Source organism: Camelus ferus, chromosome 6 (genome assembly GCF_009834535.1).
Source record: "Camelus ferus isolate YT-003-E chromosome 6, BCGSAC_Cfer_1.0, whole genome shotgun sequence".
Classification (NCBI taxonomy): domain Eukaryota; kingdom Metazoa; phylum Chordata; class Mammalia; order Artiodactyla; family Camelidae; genus Camelus; species Camelus ferus.
In genome coordinates, this window is record NC_045701.1 from 70,473,389 (window position 1) to 70,490,021 (window position 16,633).

General features: G+C 37.9%; 2 protein-coding genes across 4 annotated transcripts in view; both read right to left on the reverse strand.

Moving 5' to 3' along the window:
- Positions 1-8,545, reverse strand: part of NEK9 (NIMA related kinase 9) — a 34,222-nt gene extending 25,677 nt beyond the window's left edge. For all 3 annotated transcript variants that reach the window (XR_004320845.1, XR_004320844.1, XM_032482392.1), the window contains exons 1-6: positions 8,186-8,545; positions 5,802-5,979; positions 4,013-4,068; positions 3,385-3,455; positions 1,997-2,102; positions 323-454 (exon numbers count right to left, since the gene is read on the reverse strand). Coding sequence is in view for 1 of the 3 variants with exons in the window: in XM_032482392.1 (XP_032338283.1) it covers positions 323-454; positions 1,997-2,102; positions 3,385-3,455; positions 4,013-4,068; positions 5,802-5,979; positions 8,186-8,404 (762 nt within the window). In the remaining 2 variants the exon portion in view is untranslated. The remainder of the gene's footprint in view (positions 1-322; positions 455-1,996; positions 2,103-3,384; positions 3,456-4,012; positions 4,069-5,801; positions 5,980-8,185) is intronic.
- A 4,402-nt stretch (positions 8,546-12,947) lies between these two features.
- The window catches only part of TMED10 (transmembrane p24 trafficking protein 10), a 35,742-nt gene continuing 32,056 nt past the window's right edge, over positions 12,948-16,633 (reverse strand). Inside the window, exon 5 of the mRNA XM_006184469.3 lies at positions 12,948-16,186. Coding sequence (XP_006184531.1) covers positions 16,065-16,186 — 122 coding nt within the window. The 3' untranslated portion in view covers positions 12,948-16,064. The remainder of the gene's footprint in view (positions 16,187-16,633) is intronic.

Consider the following 16,633-nt stretch of genomic DNA (forward strand, 5'->3'; position numbering starts at 1 on the left):
AAATGAAATGGCTTATCTAAACTGCAACATCCATCTAATAGTCAATCCTAGAGCCAGTTTTCAAATTACAGTCAACAAATTCAAGCACTGTGCTCAAACTACTTGATTACGATTATTTCAATAGGGAATTCAAGTTAGAGATAAACCTGGTCTATAGCATTTTAATAATACACTACTAAGCCAGTGCCTGAATAATGGTTGTTATTTTCACCTACAGCTGATTTCTGCCAAGAAATCAGAAGCTCAGGGATACACAAAGTTGATTCTCTCAACCAAGTCATACCATTTGCAAGGGCAATGTAGGGATAACCCATCAACTTACTGTAGCATCAAATGTTCTCTTTAGTGTAAGCAGTTCAAAAATGACACAGCCAACTGCCCAGATATCAGACTTGAAATTGTATTTTACTCCTTGGCAGAGCTCTGGAGACATGTAATATGGAGTTCCCACAAGCTGAACAACAAAGAAAACAATTAAAGAATAACCTTTTTTTTGAGGTAACTATATTAATATTTCAACAACAAATTAAATTTCTTAGGAACTATCGATAACAATTATAAAACATTCATTAGCATATCCCGAAATGGTTTTTATGAGATGATGTCACTATGGGGAGAAATCTTATTCACATCAAATCTCTTGGGCCAATTATAAAGGGACAATCTCTATAGTAAAGGCCTGTGATAATCTGGGAGACAGACAGCTCTGTGATTCCTGGATCACAGAGGCTTTAGGTATTCAAGGCATACTGAGGAATTCAGAGATAAAAACGTATTTGGTATAAGTTCACCTATGGGAAAAACCAAAAAACTGGCAGTAGGGAGATAGTAATTGAATAAAAGGTTTAAAAGTTCTAACTGAAATGTACAGTTAGTAAAACTCTATAAATGGCTCAGTTCAACATTTGTAATATTAACGCAGCTAATGAATTTCTTTCAAATTTAAAAAGATCTTCTGAGTTCTCTGAGTTCAAGAATATGTTTGGAAGAAAAAGAAATGTCCTTGAATGGAGGTTATGCCTCTCCCAAGATGAGAGACAATGAGTACCCCAGACAGCCATCTTTAAATGAACAAAGCAGTCTTTCAGGTGGCTTACATGGCAATTATACATTTTCATATCATTCCTTCTTTGCATTTAACTAGCTAAAAAAATTAACTCTTGGTTTTATCAGATTACTTAATGAGAAAAATCCACGCAAGGACATGACTGCTTCCTCAGAAAGTCAATATGGCACCGTCGTATAAGCAGACTGAGTCCCTGAAGCAGATGCCCACTCCTGACTATCAGTATCCTTGGATGTCTCTAAACTGCCTGCAGGCAGATCTCAATATTACCAAAAAACATCATCAGGACAAAATTAATTTTATTAACTTGCATTTCCAAGTTCTTTTAAAGACAGAGCACTGTGAAACCAGAAGAGTAATAATTGGGTTTTATAAGTCCTAAAGGATCAGATCACAGTCTTTAAATATCAACTTATGTCTACTCTTTACCAATGGTCTTTCATAGGATTGGGTGAGAAGGGAGCCCTGTGGTTCAGCCTGTATATATTAAAGATCAGATTGTTCTCTGAGCATCAGACTTTATTTGTAATATAGGGCTTATGAACCAGAAAAACTGAAAAGAAACAAAACAAGAGATGTCCAACATCCTAAACTCAAACATTAAATAAGGGATAAAGTGAAATCTACTAAAGATCTTAGGCTGGAAAAAACAGTAAAGCATTTTATTACTTTCAGAAAAGTCTCTAGTTAGTGTGGAAAAGGGCAATGAAGTCAGAGCTGTAATGCGGGCAATGACTTCTGAAAAAACACCCAAGCATGCAAATGCCTGTTAGTGAGCCCAGGAAAAAGACTCCTGAAGACTTGCTTTATAAGTATGGAGAACTTGCTAGAATATTAAGAAAAATGTGCAAGATTTAGGGGGTATGGTAATATAGCTCATGGTATAGGAAAGAAAAGAAAAAAATTAAGTCAAGGGCAACACATACTTACCGTCTCAGCCATGGAATACTCAGAATTAAGTTTCTTTGCTAGGCCATAATCTCCAAGTTTTATCAGGTTTGCTTTGGTCAGAAAAATATTTAATGTCTTTATATCTCTGGGGAAAAAAAAGATGCTGTACATTAAACCCATATACTCAACTTTTTTTAAACTCATCCTCCTTCCAGTCCAGGATTAGTACAAAATTAAAAAGAGTGTGTTACCATTGCTCAGACTGTTGTGGGATCCCAAACAATGGTCATCACTTTCTCAAACATTTTAACATTGAAAAGGGGACTTGAGGGAGTGGAGGCAGAGAATTAACTTCACTTTCCAGGAATTCACAACATAAGCATGTCCCCTAAACTACTGAAGTCATTAGGAAAAAAGTTGAGAGGGTCAGACAGAAAAAAAATAAAAAGGTGCCCTAGGTAATCATAATTCCTATAAAGTGCACTGCCTTTTTAATTACCATTATGCCTTGAATCAAGTGATATAAAGGTAACTTTACCACTGGGTTGGTGTCAAGTTTCAAATCTGTTAAGACATGAGAAGAGTCTGCACATCTTAGCAGCAAAATGATTAGGCTCTGTAGATCACCAAAATAAAATCACAGGCTATTTCCCTAAAGATGAATTGATCATATGTAACACAAATAAACTGTGCTGGTTCACACTCTGGCTTCCTTTATTGAAAAACATGAAAAAACCACAACAATATTCTTTGTAATTTTTGAAAAGAAAACAACAATACACAATGATAGCCACTCAACAGCTATTAAGAAACACGTTAATTGGACAAACAAACCAAAAAAAAAAGAAATACTAGTATATTAACATTAATCTCTAGCAGTGGTCACTGATTCACTTAAGAAGGGTATAATGACATGGAAATGTTCTTAAAATAGTTCTCTCCTATAGCTAGAAATGAATAGAAAGCTGTTTTCTGCCCTAGAGATCTGGTAAAATTGCATTATCAATTGTACAAAATGAATAGGCTATTAAATTAAATTAAAAGACCTAATTATAAAATTAAGAAACAATTCCCAATTACTATTGCTCAGAGAAAACATTTGCTGTGAATTCTAACCAATCTAATACCATTTTCATAGGGGCTTCTAGGCTTTACTGATGAATTAATGAACTCAGCTCTAAAATATTTCTTAAAGAAATGACTGAGCAGTACTTAGCTATTGAGGAGAATCTTCCTCGATCATAAACACAATTTAACTTCAGGAAGTGAAGATAACGCCCCTCATTACTCACTCTTTCCTTCCTAAATTATATCAACGGAAAAGCCTTGCCTGTTTAATCAAGAAAATAATAGTGCTGATGGGAGGTACCCAAGGTGGGGACTGGATTGGTGGAAAGGAATCCATCCCATATTCTTTCACTCATTACCTATGAAGTATTCCAGCTTTATGGATACAGCTCACTGCTGAAACAATCTGAAACAGGTACCATACCACCATCTGCAGAGAAAAAATAAATTAGGTTTGGACTGGAAACAAACAAAAAAATCCATTTAAATAAACACACACACTCGAACACACAAAACAAAGGAAGCTGCAACCAGAGGTTATGATTCAACATGATTTGACATTTCTTGCTTGTAGGTTGAGTAGGCAAAGTGGTAGGGGTAAAAAAAAAAAAAAAAAAAAAAAAGCAGATTATCATAAAATAGTTCCAATGTCGTTATAAAATATAGTATGGTGAAGCAGACTTGTGGAAGAAAATCCAGGAAGAATGCAAAGGTATAGAAAACTGGGCATACCAGTATGCAGAGTATGCAGTAATAGAACCGGGAAAGAAAGCCCATAGAGAATCATGATGTGGAGGTAAACCGTTTAGGAAGCAGCTATAGACAGCTTCCTTGTTAGAGGTTTCCTTTCTCATGAATATCAACCAGAGTCTGGAAGGAGTCTGAACAAAAGGAAAAAAACACTCTTCATTGTTGGAAGAGTAAATACAGAACTAGAATGCAAGAATCACAACAATTCTAGCTTCCTTCCATAGAAATATGAATTACCTCTTCCTCAAACAACTTGTCCTTCTGTCGAAGGATTTTGTCATACAGGTTCCCTCCTGCAATTAAACAAGAAACATGTCTGAATGCTTAATAGAGATCAAAGCTACTAGGGTTTTAACAGGTGACACAAGAAATAAAGGATTCTGCTTGCTCTCTAAAGGAAATCCCTTCTCCCTCTTGGCTCTATACATCGGTTCAAAACTCTTCCCATGTGTCAAGGACCATATCCGAAATAGTCTATCTTCAAAGACTCCCCTCCTTAACAGAAGAAACTTAATACAAAAACAGGAAGCCTGGCATTTTTAGAAAAGATGAGAGTAAAGACCATTTCTATAGTGGCCTAATTAGCAAAATTACCTTAAAGTCTTCAAAATCAGATGATTTTCTTTTCCAGAACTCTTTTTTAAAGGACTCTGCAATATTTTAACAACTCTCTCAATGTGACTACTAGAACATCTGGGTTACATCCGTGATGCAATGTTGTATATATACAATGTGTATATATACAGGACCATATCCTCACTAACTTCTTTTTCTTTCCACTTCACACTGAAAAGGTTTCCCGAAATTTAGGGAAATTTAGACTGTTTTCAATCATTACTCCAGTTACTCTTCTCTACAGAGTAAGTCTAAATTTGCTTCTCCTTTTTATTATGAAGTAATACAGACTGCAAATGATCATGGTTCATTTTATTTTCTACCTGTAACCGTAACTTATACTGTAGTCCTAAGTTTCACAACTTCTTTCCCCCCACAATTTAGTAACTTGGAGTTTCAATAAATGTACCATTTGTTGTAATTCCTCCTAACCACAAAGGAAGTTAACAGGCTTTGCTATTTCAAAAATCTCTAATATAGTCTCATACAGTTCGGGTTGATTAGAACCAGGAACAATCATGACACACAAGAGTCTAGTAAGAACTTAGAAGTCTAGGAGCCTTCTCTTAGAGATTTAAGTGAAGAATATGCTGGGACCTCTTCAGCATGAAGCTCAAGAAAGGATTTGAGGGTTCTCTCATGTAATAAGAATAATAGCTAGTACAGTATTTATCAAAAATTTGCTACGTATCAAGTACTATGCTAGGGCCTTTACATATTCATTTAATACAACCCTAGGAGGTAACTACTACTTATCAGCGAACTCACATAAGATGAGGAAGCTGAGGCACAGAGAAGTTAAGTTGCTTGTGCAAGATTACAGAGCTAGAGTGGTGGAGCTTGGGATATGGGTTCAGGGTCTATTTTCTTAACAACTAGGCTACACTGCTATTTATAAGCAAAAGGATCCAAAGAAATCAGGGACCAGATAAACAGGGCCATGCTTTGCTATGTATCATTTTCAGTTAGTATGCTCTCTGGACCACTTCTCAACAGGACAACTTTAGCTGAAGTCAATATAAAGAAGTATCACCTGTAAGATTTCATTAAATATTCTATCAGGCAGTGCCAAACCACACTATGTCTCTAATGCCTAACTAATATTATTTCATGAGAAAAAAACCTTGAAAAATGAATATAAAATTCAACTGAACAAATAATTTAAAGATGGAATTATAATTACAGAGAATTTGAGTATGTAGGTGAAAATCCCTGCCCTTATTTTGTAGATCACTTCAAAACTCTCCAGGGCCTGAACTATTTCTCTTAAACTCTAGAAATCCATTTAAAGTTTTTTTTTTTCTTTTTTGTTTACATCACTGTATATGTATCTTCTTTTTCTCTCCCTCTCAAGGTAAATATAAGAATAAGAATGTTTTGCTGGAGGAAGTCCCACTGAACTCTACCTTACCATTACAATATTCCAGCTCAATCAGCAGGGTGGTATTGTCCATGAAGTGATTGTAGTACGCAATAATGTTGTCATGCTGCAGCAGTGCCAGAATAACGATCTCATTCAAGGCATCACGACGTTCCTTCTCAGACAATCGGGTCAAATCAACTTCCTTCCACACAACCAATGAGTCATCCTACAACACAGTAACAGAGGTATCGTGCTTTCCTCTCACAAGGCAGAGAACGAATCCACACCCGGATCTTGTAAACCTAGAAAGAAAACTTCCTAGATGGGCAGAGACCGACTCCTTTTTTTTCTCTTTAATCAAAACATGAAAAGACTTTAAAGGTTCTGCATGCAATTAAGCACCATAATTTACTGCATGACTGGGGAAGGCATTAAGGTGCTGTTACACTGTTTCTATACTTAATTTACATAATGTCAATTCCAAGTAAAATATGGGTTGGAGGTAGCTCTCAAAGATTCTATTGAGGGACATGACAGACTGCTAGTCAAGATGAGGACTGTAGTAGGGTTAGACTACTGGAGAAATAGAGAACTAGAGAGTGGTTATCTACAGATGACCAGTTTCTTGTAAAACAGAAATATTAAAATAGCCTCTAATTTTATAAATTTAGATTTCTCTAGTAATTTCATTCATCCTTTGTGGATAATAAATCAGGTCTAAGGGCTTTAAGATTACTTCCCTCACCCTGTCCCACTTTGCAATTCTGTTTCTCCTGACACTTTTATCATGTTTTCCTCTAAAACTTACCTGCAGCTCCCAGTATCCACTCCCTTTTGTATTTCTAATTCTTTTCTGATACTGCTCCCCAGCCCAGAAGCATCCCCACCCAAACAACCCTCCCTATCCTTTGGAATGGCTCTGCCAGGACTTTATAACTTTAGGGGAAGACTGATGAATCTTCTACTGTGCATTTATTTAATGCAACCATTCCCTTAATTTTCAGAGCTCATACACTGAAATATTTGTCCATTTTCATGTATATTCACATACATCTTAAACATTTCTAACAAGGCTAACCTGTTTTCCCACTGAAATATAAGCTTCTTGAGGGAGAGGGCTCCTTCTAATTAAACCTTTGGAAATTCACAGATGTAATAAACACTTGGTGTTATGGATAACACTATGCAGTTTTGGGAAGGTGTAATTAAGTTTAACTTAAAACAACCTCAGTAATCAAGTTCAACGTGATAATAATGGAAAGGGATGGACAAGGAGACGTGAAACTCCATTCTAACTTAGGATTGGCTTCTAATTGAAATGGGCAAGTCACTTGAAATTACTTAGTTTCTATAACTACAAAACAGGAATACCAATGGTCATGTCCCCCGTTTCATATTTTGAGTACAAAGAAGAAAACAGAATACTAGCAATAACTGTAACAGTATACATTAATCTTACAACCACCTCTCTCCTCCATCCTTTAGTCTTAAAAGTATGCTAGCTTGGAACACACACCAGAATTGCAGATGGATCACTGATCGATGAATCATCTTCAGCAACCCCAGCAAGTCCTCATTGATGCTGAACTATTCTAAAGCTAGAGTTTTAAATTTTTTGTGATCAAACCAAGCTTATGGTTAGCTTTTGGAAGTAGAGTCACCACTACAGGTTTTTTTTTTAGTATACATTGCGAACTTGGGGGTCAGTAATCCATGAATCTCTTCAAAGGATGTGTATATATGCAATAGTGGATTGGGGAGAGATAGGTTTACATTAGATTCTCAAAGGAGCACTTACCCTCCTAAAGTTAAGAACTAACGGCTTAGAATATACCAAAAAAAGTACTTCCCACGCATAAACGCTGCTGGTTAAACACTGATGAAGAAACCAACACACGAAAACCTTCCAAATGATCTTCAAGAAAAATCTCCAACTGAGTGTTCATAACTGAACTTAAAAGATCCGGCAGTCAGTGGTTGCCACGGATGTAGGAATTTTGAAGTTATCCCCTCCTCTCCACTCTGACCTTGGAGAGCTGCACAGCATGAGAGGAAGGAAGTTTTGACAATACCTTACATTCGTATACCGCTTTAATTTATAGTTTGCAAAGTACCTTCGTTCGATTCTCAAAATAACCTTAGAAAATAAGAGATTACTTATAAGATATGTAGTTACCACTAACTACAATTTACAGACGGGGCAACTAAGGCTCGGAGAAGGTTCAATGACTCGCTCAGTCCGCCAGGTTAAACAGAAAACCACCCATTAGTACAACCAGTGAGCTAACGAACTCCTAGGGTAGCAGAGTTGGACGAGTGGTGGAGACCCCAGATGGATACCCTGCGGGCGCCCTAACACTAACTGAGGATGAGGCGCGAGGAGAATCAGGCCGCGCAGGAGGGGCGGGGTGGCCGGAGCCGGGGGCCGCTACCTCTGTGCGGCGGTACAGCGTGGCCTCCCCGAAGGCGCCGCGGCCCAGAACGCGGATGGGGATGTAGTGCAGCTCCTCCTGCTCCGCTACGCCGCCGCCGGCTCGCGGCCCTGGACCGGCGCTGGGCCCCGGGCCCGAGTCCCCGCCACCCCCGGACTCGCTCCCAAAGTCCGAGTTGAGGGAATCGCAGTGTCGCTCGTACTCGCCCAGTACCGACATGGCTGCGACCGCGGGACCGGCCTGCGGGTCCCCGGCGGCACTGCGCCCCTCCCGCCTCAGACGCCGGCCCAAGGTTCCGTCAGCCCCGCCACCCCGCGAGGCTCCATGGTGGCTCCTTCCCCCCCCGACCCGGAAGCAGTCCTGGGAGCTTCCGGCCCGGCGGGGTTTCCTCCGCCTGCGTAGGTCGGCTAGCTTAGCCTCGGGGCAAGACTTCCTTCCCTCCTGGCCCGCGGGGAAGGCGAGGCCTGGGGCGTGGTTGGCGGCGCCTGGTGATGACTGCGTGGAGCCGAAGGGCTCCGGCAGGGCCAAGGGAGTCACTGACATGCCTGCAGATTCCCCACCACAACCTCCCTGGCCAGGTACCCAGACGGCTTTGAGGTCCAGAGGTCGTCCAGTCTCATCTTGGCGCCAGGCCTATCTCAAGGGCAGTGACTGGGGAATCGAAGTCTGTAATACCTATATCGGAGATGTTATAGTAAAGATATTATACTAATCAGGAATATTAGCCCCGTCATCTCAGTCCGTGGGTTCAGTTATTTCTTCCAGAACTACTCTGAGTCCCTCCCTCTTCCACAAAGCTCCCAAGAATATTTTGTTTCCTTTTCCATTTTCTTTTCCTTTTTTTTAAATAGAGGTACTGGGGATTGAACCCAGGATGCTAAACATGCGCTCTACCACTGAGCTATGCCCCCCTCCAAGAATATTTTAAGTCCACTCTCCTTTCTTTTTTTCCAGATTTCACATTCTCCTTCCATGTGTCTTTCCAAATCTTTGACCATCTGATCTCATGAAACATTCTTTGAGCACTAGGTGCCACATACGTATTTGGAGGTGGGGAGTCTGCAGAGATGCTCCCTGCCCTCAGGTCTGGGAGAATTGCGATACAGTGGAAAAACGTGTTTCATCAGTTATGTAACCTTGGGCAACTTCACATCTATAAGGTTTTTTTTTAATCTGTAAAATTGTGGGAATATGACCTACAGAGATAACAGCTAACATTTATTGTTATATTCTTGGTACTGTGCTAAAGGTTTCCTTTCCATGTATCATCCCATTTAATCTTCATATTATTTCCATTTTACAGAAGGAACTGAGATAGAGGGGTTAAGTAATGCTCAATGTTACACAACTACTCAGGGGAGCTGGGAGTCAAAACCAGCAATATGGCTCCAGGTCTCTCTGAGAACAGGATGCACTGGAGCTAAGAGAAGATCATGTGGCTGGAGGTCATGGCATAATGTGGGGTAGAAGCAGGAAGACAGGGGCCTCAAATGTTTACTTTCGGAATTTGGCTTTTCCTATGGGCAGTGGAAATTTACTGATTTTTAAGCAGGGGACTACATAATTTGTGTGACTATATGTCCCAATTTGTTGGGGAAGTCCCAATTTATACCTTTCCCCCCTAGCATAATTAATGGAGCCTTCTTTTGCTCAAGTGCCCAGCTCAGATGATAAACAATATGATCACCTTACGTAAGACCAAAGTTATACTTTACAAAGAACTCTAATAACAATATGGAATACAAAGACTGGAGGCTGGGAGACTGGCACTGAGGTGCTTTCTGTGTGTGGAGAGGGGGCCCAGATTTAAGAAATTCATCTGGAAAAAAAAAAAAAAGAAATTCATCTGAGGATTATTTAGAACGTTGTGATCAGTTGGGATACGGTTGGTGAGGCAAGTCTGAGTCCAGGAGATTCAGGTCTAGGTTTCTGAGTAGGTGGATACTGACAGCAAACATAGGAGGAAAAGAATTGGTAGAATGGGGTGAAGGGTATAAGAGCTAATGAGTTCACATTCCTCTGACCTCTAGACTTCATCAACATTTCCTTTTAAAGTATGATGTCCTATACTCTGTATAATGTTCCACATTGGGTCTGAATAGTAGAGTACAAGGAATTTCAGTCTTCCTTGATCTGGATCCAATTTTTCTAATGTCCCAGCCTTCATGATGGTCTGTTTATATTGTGCTTGTATTTAACCAGACCTATGTCTCTTTCTCATCCTATCTGACCCAAAGTAACACAGCCCTCCCACCAGATCGTATCACTCCTTATTTTCTTCACAATGCTTATCTATAAAATTGATGTCTTGTTTATTATGTTTACTTTATTGACTATCTCCATTTATTAGAATATTAGCTCCATGAGAGCCTGGATTTTATGCTCTTGTTCATAGTGATGTATCATCAGTGCCTAGAGAAGTGCTTGATATTATGGGCTTAAAAATTATTTGTTGAATGAATATCAGATCATTATCTGGTATGTATATAACATTTTTTAAACCTAAATGCATGACTGACTGATAATCCTTGTTAAATTTTATTTTGTTGGTTTAATTCCAGGGGTCTAGATTGTACAGATAGTTCTGAATTTTCAATTCATTCATTCAACAAACACTGAGTACCAACCTGTGTCAGGTGCTGGGTTACAAAAGAGAACAAAATAAACATGGTTCCTACTCTTCTGGAGCTTACACTCCATGTAACAATTAACCAGGCAATTACAGCAGTGTGTAAGTGCTATTATAAGGAAAGTACAATCTTCTAGAAAGAGGGCAACTTTCCAAGCCAAATTAGCTGGGTTAATGAAGGCTTTCTGGAGGAATATCCAAAATGTTAAGTCAGTGATGGCTAAGGAAAGTAGGGAGATCATCCTGGATAGAGGCCATTCCATCTACTTCCTCCTATTAATTAGAAGGCACCTTGAGGATAAGCATGCTTCTTGTTTATCTGGGTCTACTCCAGAGTTTAGTTCAGCACATTAAACAGAATAATCAATAATTGTTTTTTTGAGTTGAATGGAAAAACCAATTACTTAAAACCATAACTGTTGACCTTCATTCCAAGAAGCTAAGTAGTTTTCAGCCAAAGCTTAAAAATTCAAGGGGGGGATATAGCTCAAGTGGTACAGTGCATGCTTAGCATGCATGAGGTCCTGGGTTCAATCCCCAGTACCTCCTCTAAAAACAAATAAATGTAATTACCTGCCTTCCCCAATTAAATAATACAGTAATAAGTAAAATACTTTTTGAAAAATTTGTTTTTTCTGACATCTTTGCAATGAGGAACTAGACAATTTTCTGTAACTTGGTTAGCCTGATGTTGTGAATTGTTCTCGGTATAACACACAGATATAAGCTTAACAAACATCCTTTTCCATCTCAGAGAATACAGAACAGAAACACTCATGCTCAGCACTTCATTATGCAAGATATAAATGAAACTAAATATCTGACTTTTGAATATTCTTAAGTCCTCAACATTCTGAAGGTATAACTGATTTTAAAGTGCCCTTGCAAAAAAAAAATGGATATTTCAATTTTATATTTTAACAAGCAAATAGTTAGGATGATATATAGCATACATTCTCACTTGTGAATAGCAGATCCCCACAGGCCAAAGAGTTACTGTTAATGTTAAAGAAACTACCAAAGTACTAAGCAAAGTCTCTGTCTTCACTGTCCAATATAGTAGACACTAGCTACATGAAACTATTAAGCATTTGAATTGTGGCATCTGAATGGACATGTGCTGTAGCTATAAAATGCACACTAGTTTTCAGACTTTATATGGAAAAAGAATGTAACGTATCTTTGTCATTTTTATATTGACTACAGGTTGAAATTGTTTTGGATATATTAGACTAAATATATTATTAAAGTTAATTTCATCTGTTTGTTTCTACTCTTTTAATGTGGTACTAAAAATTTTGTATTATTCATGGGGCTCATGTTATGTGAGATACCGCAGTAGCAGACTGAATAGGTAATAATTCTCAAAACATGTACAGCCGTTTAGCATGTATATGATACTGTTGAGACAACTAAATTTAAATTCACTTATACATTTTGCTGAATTCATTATTTATGTTCTCTAAAACATCAGGGAGAAATAAGATATTTTTGATGTTAAAGTATACTCAAATGTTGGGAACCACTACCTTATTGACTATAGATTCACTGACATAATTTATTAATTGTTTTTTGGGGGAATGGAGGTAGAGGATAAAAAGAGGCCAGCTAGTCAATGTGCAAAGCACTTCAGGTTGACTCTTAGAAGCTTTATGGAAAATGTTCAACTCCAAGTAAAAGGAAAAGAGAAGATGGCTTTACTTGCTAGAGTGGGGTTTTGCATAGATATAATGGGGCAAAAAAGCAAGTCCTGCAAGGTTCTAAATTGGGAGGGGTATTTTAGGAATGGAGGGAAAGGTTGAAGACTCTCTGTAGGAATAATTCCAATAGCAGTTTTCAAAACAGAGAAGCTACAGAGAATTCCTAGTTAACAAAACCCTATTTGGTCTTTCTGAATATGTGTAATTATTATTATTTATATACACATTATATATAGTTTATACATTTATATATAAAGCATAATAAACTTTAACTAGCTCACATAAACTTTATCCATCTGGAGTAAATTATGGACTTTTTCCCCTCTAATTTGTCACATATAATTTGCCATACTTTAATACTGAGGAATATGGAGGAATTATTGCCAATCCAGACAAAGAAATACTCTAGAGTAACAGAAAAATACACCTAAAATGGTTTCTGCTAGACTTTATTTGAGAAAATTTACACAAAAATCCCCAATCCAATACTTACAAGTGAATCTGTATAAATCCCACATGCCTCTTTCCATTAAACAAACAGAAAAATGGCTTATGACAGGGGTTTACGACAACAGATAACAAAGCTTACTTAAACTGTATCATTCTCATCAATCATTTACAGACTGTTGATTAACCGGGTCAAAAATGGAGGAACACAGATAACATCCTTGTTTTTAAAGCTGATTTGCTCTTGCACTAATCTTTTACCAAAAGCAAAATTTTTACTTTTTAGATAAAATCAAGGTATAATGTCAATGAACTTTAAATCTAAAGCATAAATGTCCAAGTTGGTAGTTTTGGCATGAGTAAAAGGAAAGGACATGAAAGAATTTCAGTTTCACGAAGTCATATTTGGGAATAAAACATCAGCAAAATAAAATATTCTCCTCTCCTATCTTCTTCTCAGACATTTTGTCAGAACAGAAGACTAACCAACTGAATAGCTTTCATTTCTTCTAAAAGGGAGAAAGGCACCAGTCAGAAATATGAGAGTATCTTGTTAGGCTAATGGTACAGAACAGAATTTCACCTTTAAGCATCTAGGGATGGATCTTAACCCACAAATTTGGTTATTTTCTTTCCTGTTTGGATATATCCTCTGTCGTTCAGTATGTGTAATACCACAAATAGACCTTATCCACATCTGCTGCCTTTATGATGAGGATTTGGCTGCCAGGGCCTCAGAAGCAGTACCTACCAATTCTTAACAGCAGATGGCAATGTTGCACAAATTAATGAAAGAACCACTTTTATGCCGCACCAGAGAAATTCACACAGGGAGTCAAAGGAAGGGAGAAAAAAAGGCTTTGGGGTTCACAGTAGCTGGAACATTAAGAGAAGAGCCTGAGATTTTAACAACATAACTCACTCCCTCTTCCCCCTTTGTACTTTATCCAGGTCATCCCAGCAGCACTCTCTTGTTAATTCCAATATGCTGCCAAACTACAGGGTCCTAAATCCTGTAATTCCTGCCACTGCTATTAGACAAGCCCTACAACAGTCGGCAGGGGTTAAAAAAGAGATTACAGAAAGGACAAACTCCTACCTACTTTACTGGAAGAAATGGGGAAAATTTCAAGTGATGGTATTTTTCACAATTGTTTACGAACATGGTCACGTGTGTCCACACTTTCTCTTATTTACATTAGTATTGGCCTTTAGGCACTTCATATTCCCATAGTGATTCTTGGCTTTGCTTTCACAACATATGTTTTCAAGTATTTACTCTATTCATGATCCTCCCAGGTGTGTTATTTTTAAATAACTCTTATGTCTTCATTCTCTAGATGGAACACGTAAGAACAGAAATTAGATGGAACACGCAAGAACAGAAATTAGATGGAACACATAAGAACAGAAATTAAGTCAGTGACTTGCCGTGTAAGAAGACTTGGTAAATTTTACTTATTTTTTTCTTTTGTAGAAGTCAGGTTAAAAATTTAAGCAACCACGTAACGGACAAAGGACTTATATCTAGGATATACAAAGAACTCTCAAAACTCAATAGTGTAAACCAACTATACTTCAATTAAAAAAAACCCCAATAGTAAAAAGAGCACACAATCTAATTATAAAATGGGCAAAGGACATGAACAGCTATCTCACTGAGGAAGATAAACAGATGACAAATAAACACATGAAAAAGATGTTCAACATCATCAGCTATCAGGAAAATGCAAGTTAAAACCACAGTGAAGTATCATTACATATGCCTATCAGAATGACTGAAAAATAAAAAATAATAGCAAATACTGGTGAGGATGTGGAGAAACTGGATTGATCATACATTGCCGGTGGGAATATAAAATGGATAGTCACCCTGGAAAAAGAGCAGGACAGTTTCCTACAAAAATAAACTGTTTTCCATACAACCCAGCAACTCATCTCTTGGGCATTTATCCCAGAGAAATAAAAATTTATGTTCACATAAAAAAAACCTGTACATGAATGTTCACAGCAACTTTATTAGTTAGTAATGGCCGAAAACTGAAAACAACAACCCCGATGTCTTTCAGTGGGTGAATGGTTAAACAAACTGTGGTATATCCACACTATGAAATATTACTGAACAATAAAGTGGAACAAACTGGTGGAATATGCAACAACTTGGATGGATTTCAAGGGCATTATGCTGAGTGAAAAAAGTCAATCTCAAAAGGTTACATACTATATTATTCCATTTATATGACACTCTTAAAATGACAAAATTAGAGATGGAGAACAGATAAGTGGTTGCCAGAGGCTGAGGCTTGGGGGTAAGGAAGGAAGTGACTGTGGCTATAAAAGGGTAGCACAAGCAATCCATGTGGTGGAACGGCTCTGCATCTTGTGATGGTAGTCACATGAATCTATACGTGATAAATGTACAGAACTAAACACACATAAACACATAAACACACAAAAAGAAAAAAGTTCAAGCAACTGAGCACAAATATTTTAATTCTCTAAAATGAAATTTTCTTTAAGAGTTATCTACACTTCAAAGCTCATTTGTATGAGGTGTCACATCCATCACCCTTTAAAGAGACACAAACTTATGAAAGGGTATCACCAGAAGCTACCTAAACATTTCAGCTAAGAATCAAGAGAAAGTTAAGGGTGTTGTCACACAGAAATTCAAACAGGACAATCTGAATGAAACAAGTTCAACATGGTCATAAAAATCTTGGTAAAGGAACTAGAGTGGAAGCCCAATCTGGTGAGCAAGTGGGAGAAGGAAAGAAAACATGGTTCAAACAGATCATACGAGGAAACCCAGTACAAATGCTGGCTTTGGCATTATCTAGGTAACCCCTATTTTTTGTCATAGGTGACTCTAATAATAGTCTTACTGTCAAAACCAGTCCAAGTCCTACCAAGTTAAAAAGAAGTCCCTCTTTGACTTGTTGGGTGTAGGTGGTAACTGATGTCCTCCCACACCAAAAGAGATCAGTTCTGGCGAGAAAGCTCCAATGTGCCATGATGGTGCTGTTGGTAGGATGCTTAGGCTAGGCACGTCCCAGCGATGTTCTGCTGGCTAAGATACAAGGTAGGAGGAGACTGGGCTTTATTACTCAATCAACTTCTTGGCCTTGAAGAAGCGACGCAGGTAGAAGACCTGCCAGGTAGCTAGTCCAATGAGGCAGAACATTGAAAAGATGCTGAAGTACAGGACCCGAGTATTTGTTGACTCTAAAAAAAAAAAAAAAAAAAAAAAAAGTGTTGTAAATGTAATGAAGTGAGGATCAGCAAGCTAAACGATGGCCAGAGAAAAAGGCAATTAATTAGCTTCACTCTGTCCCTAGGCCTTACAGTAGGATTTCAGATAGTTTTTTCTTAAATTTTCATTATTCAATATATAAATATTGAAAGTTACAAAGATTGAGGGGGAGGTATAGTTCAGTGGTAGAATGCATGCTTAGCATGCATGAGTTCCTGGATTCAATCCCCCATACCTCCATTAAAATAAATAGATAAATAAATAAACCTAATTATCTCCCCCACAAAACAAACAAAAAACTTAAAAATTACAGAGATTAGTATTATCAGTTTGATACACTGTAAGTTGACTGAGAATATGGTCAACTGCTTATCACAGAGAAAATTGCTATTCCTCTGAAAATCTAACATGGCTCATTT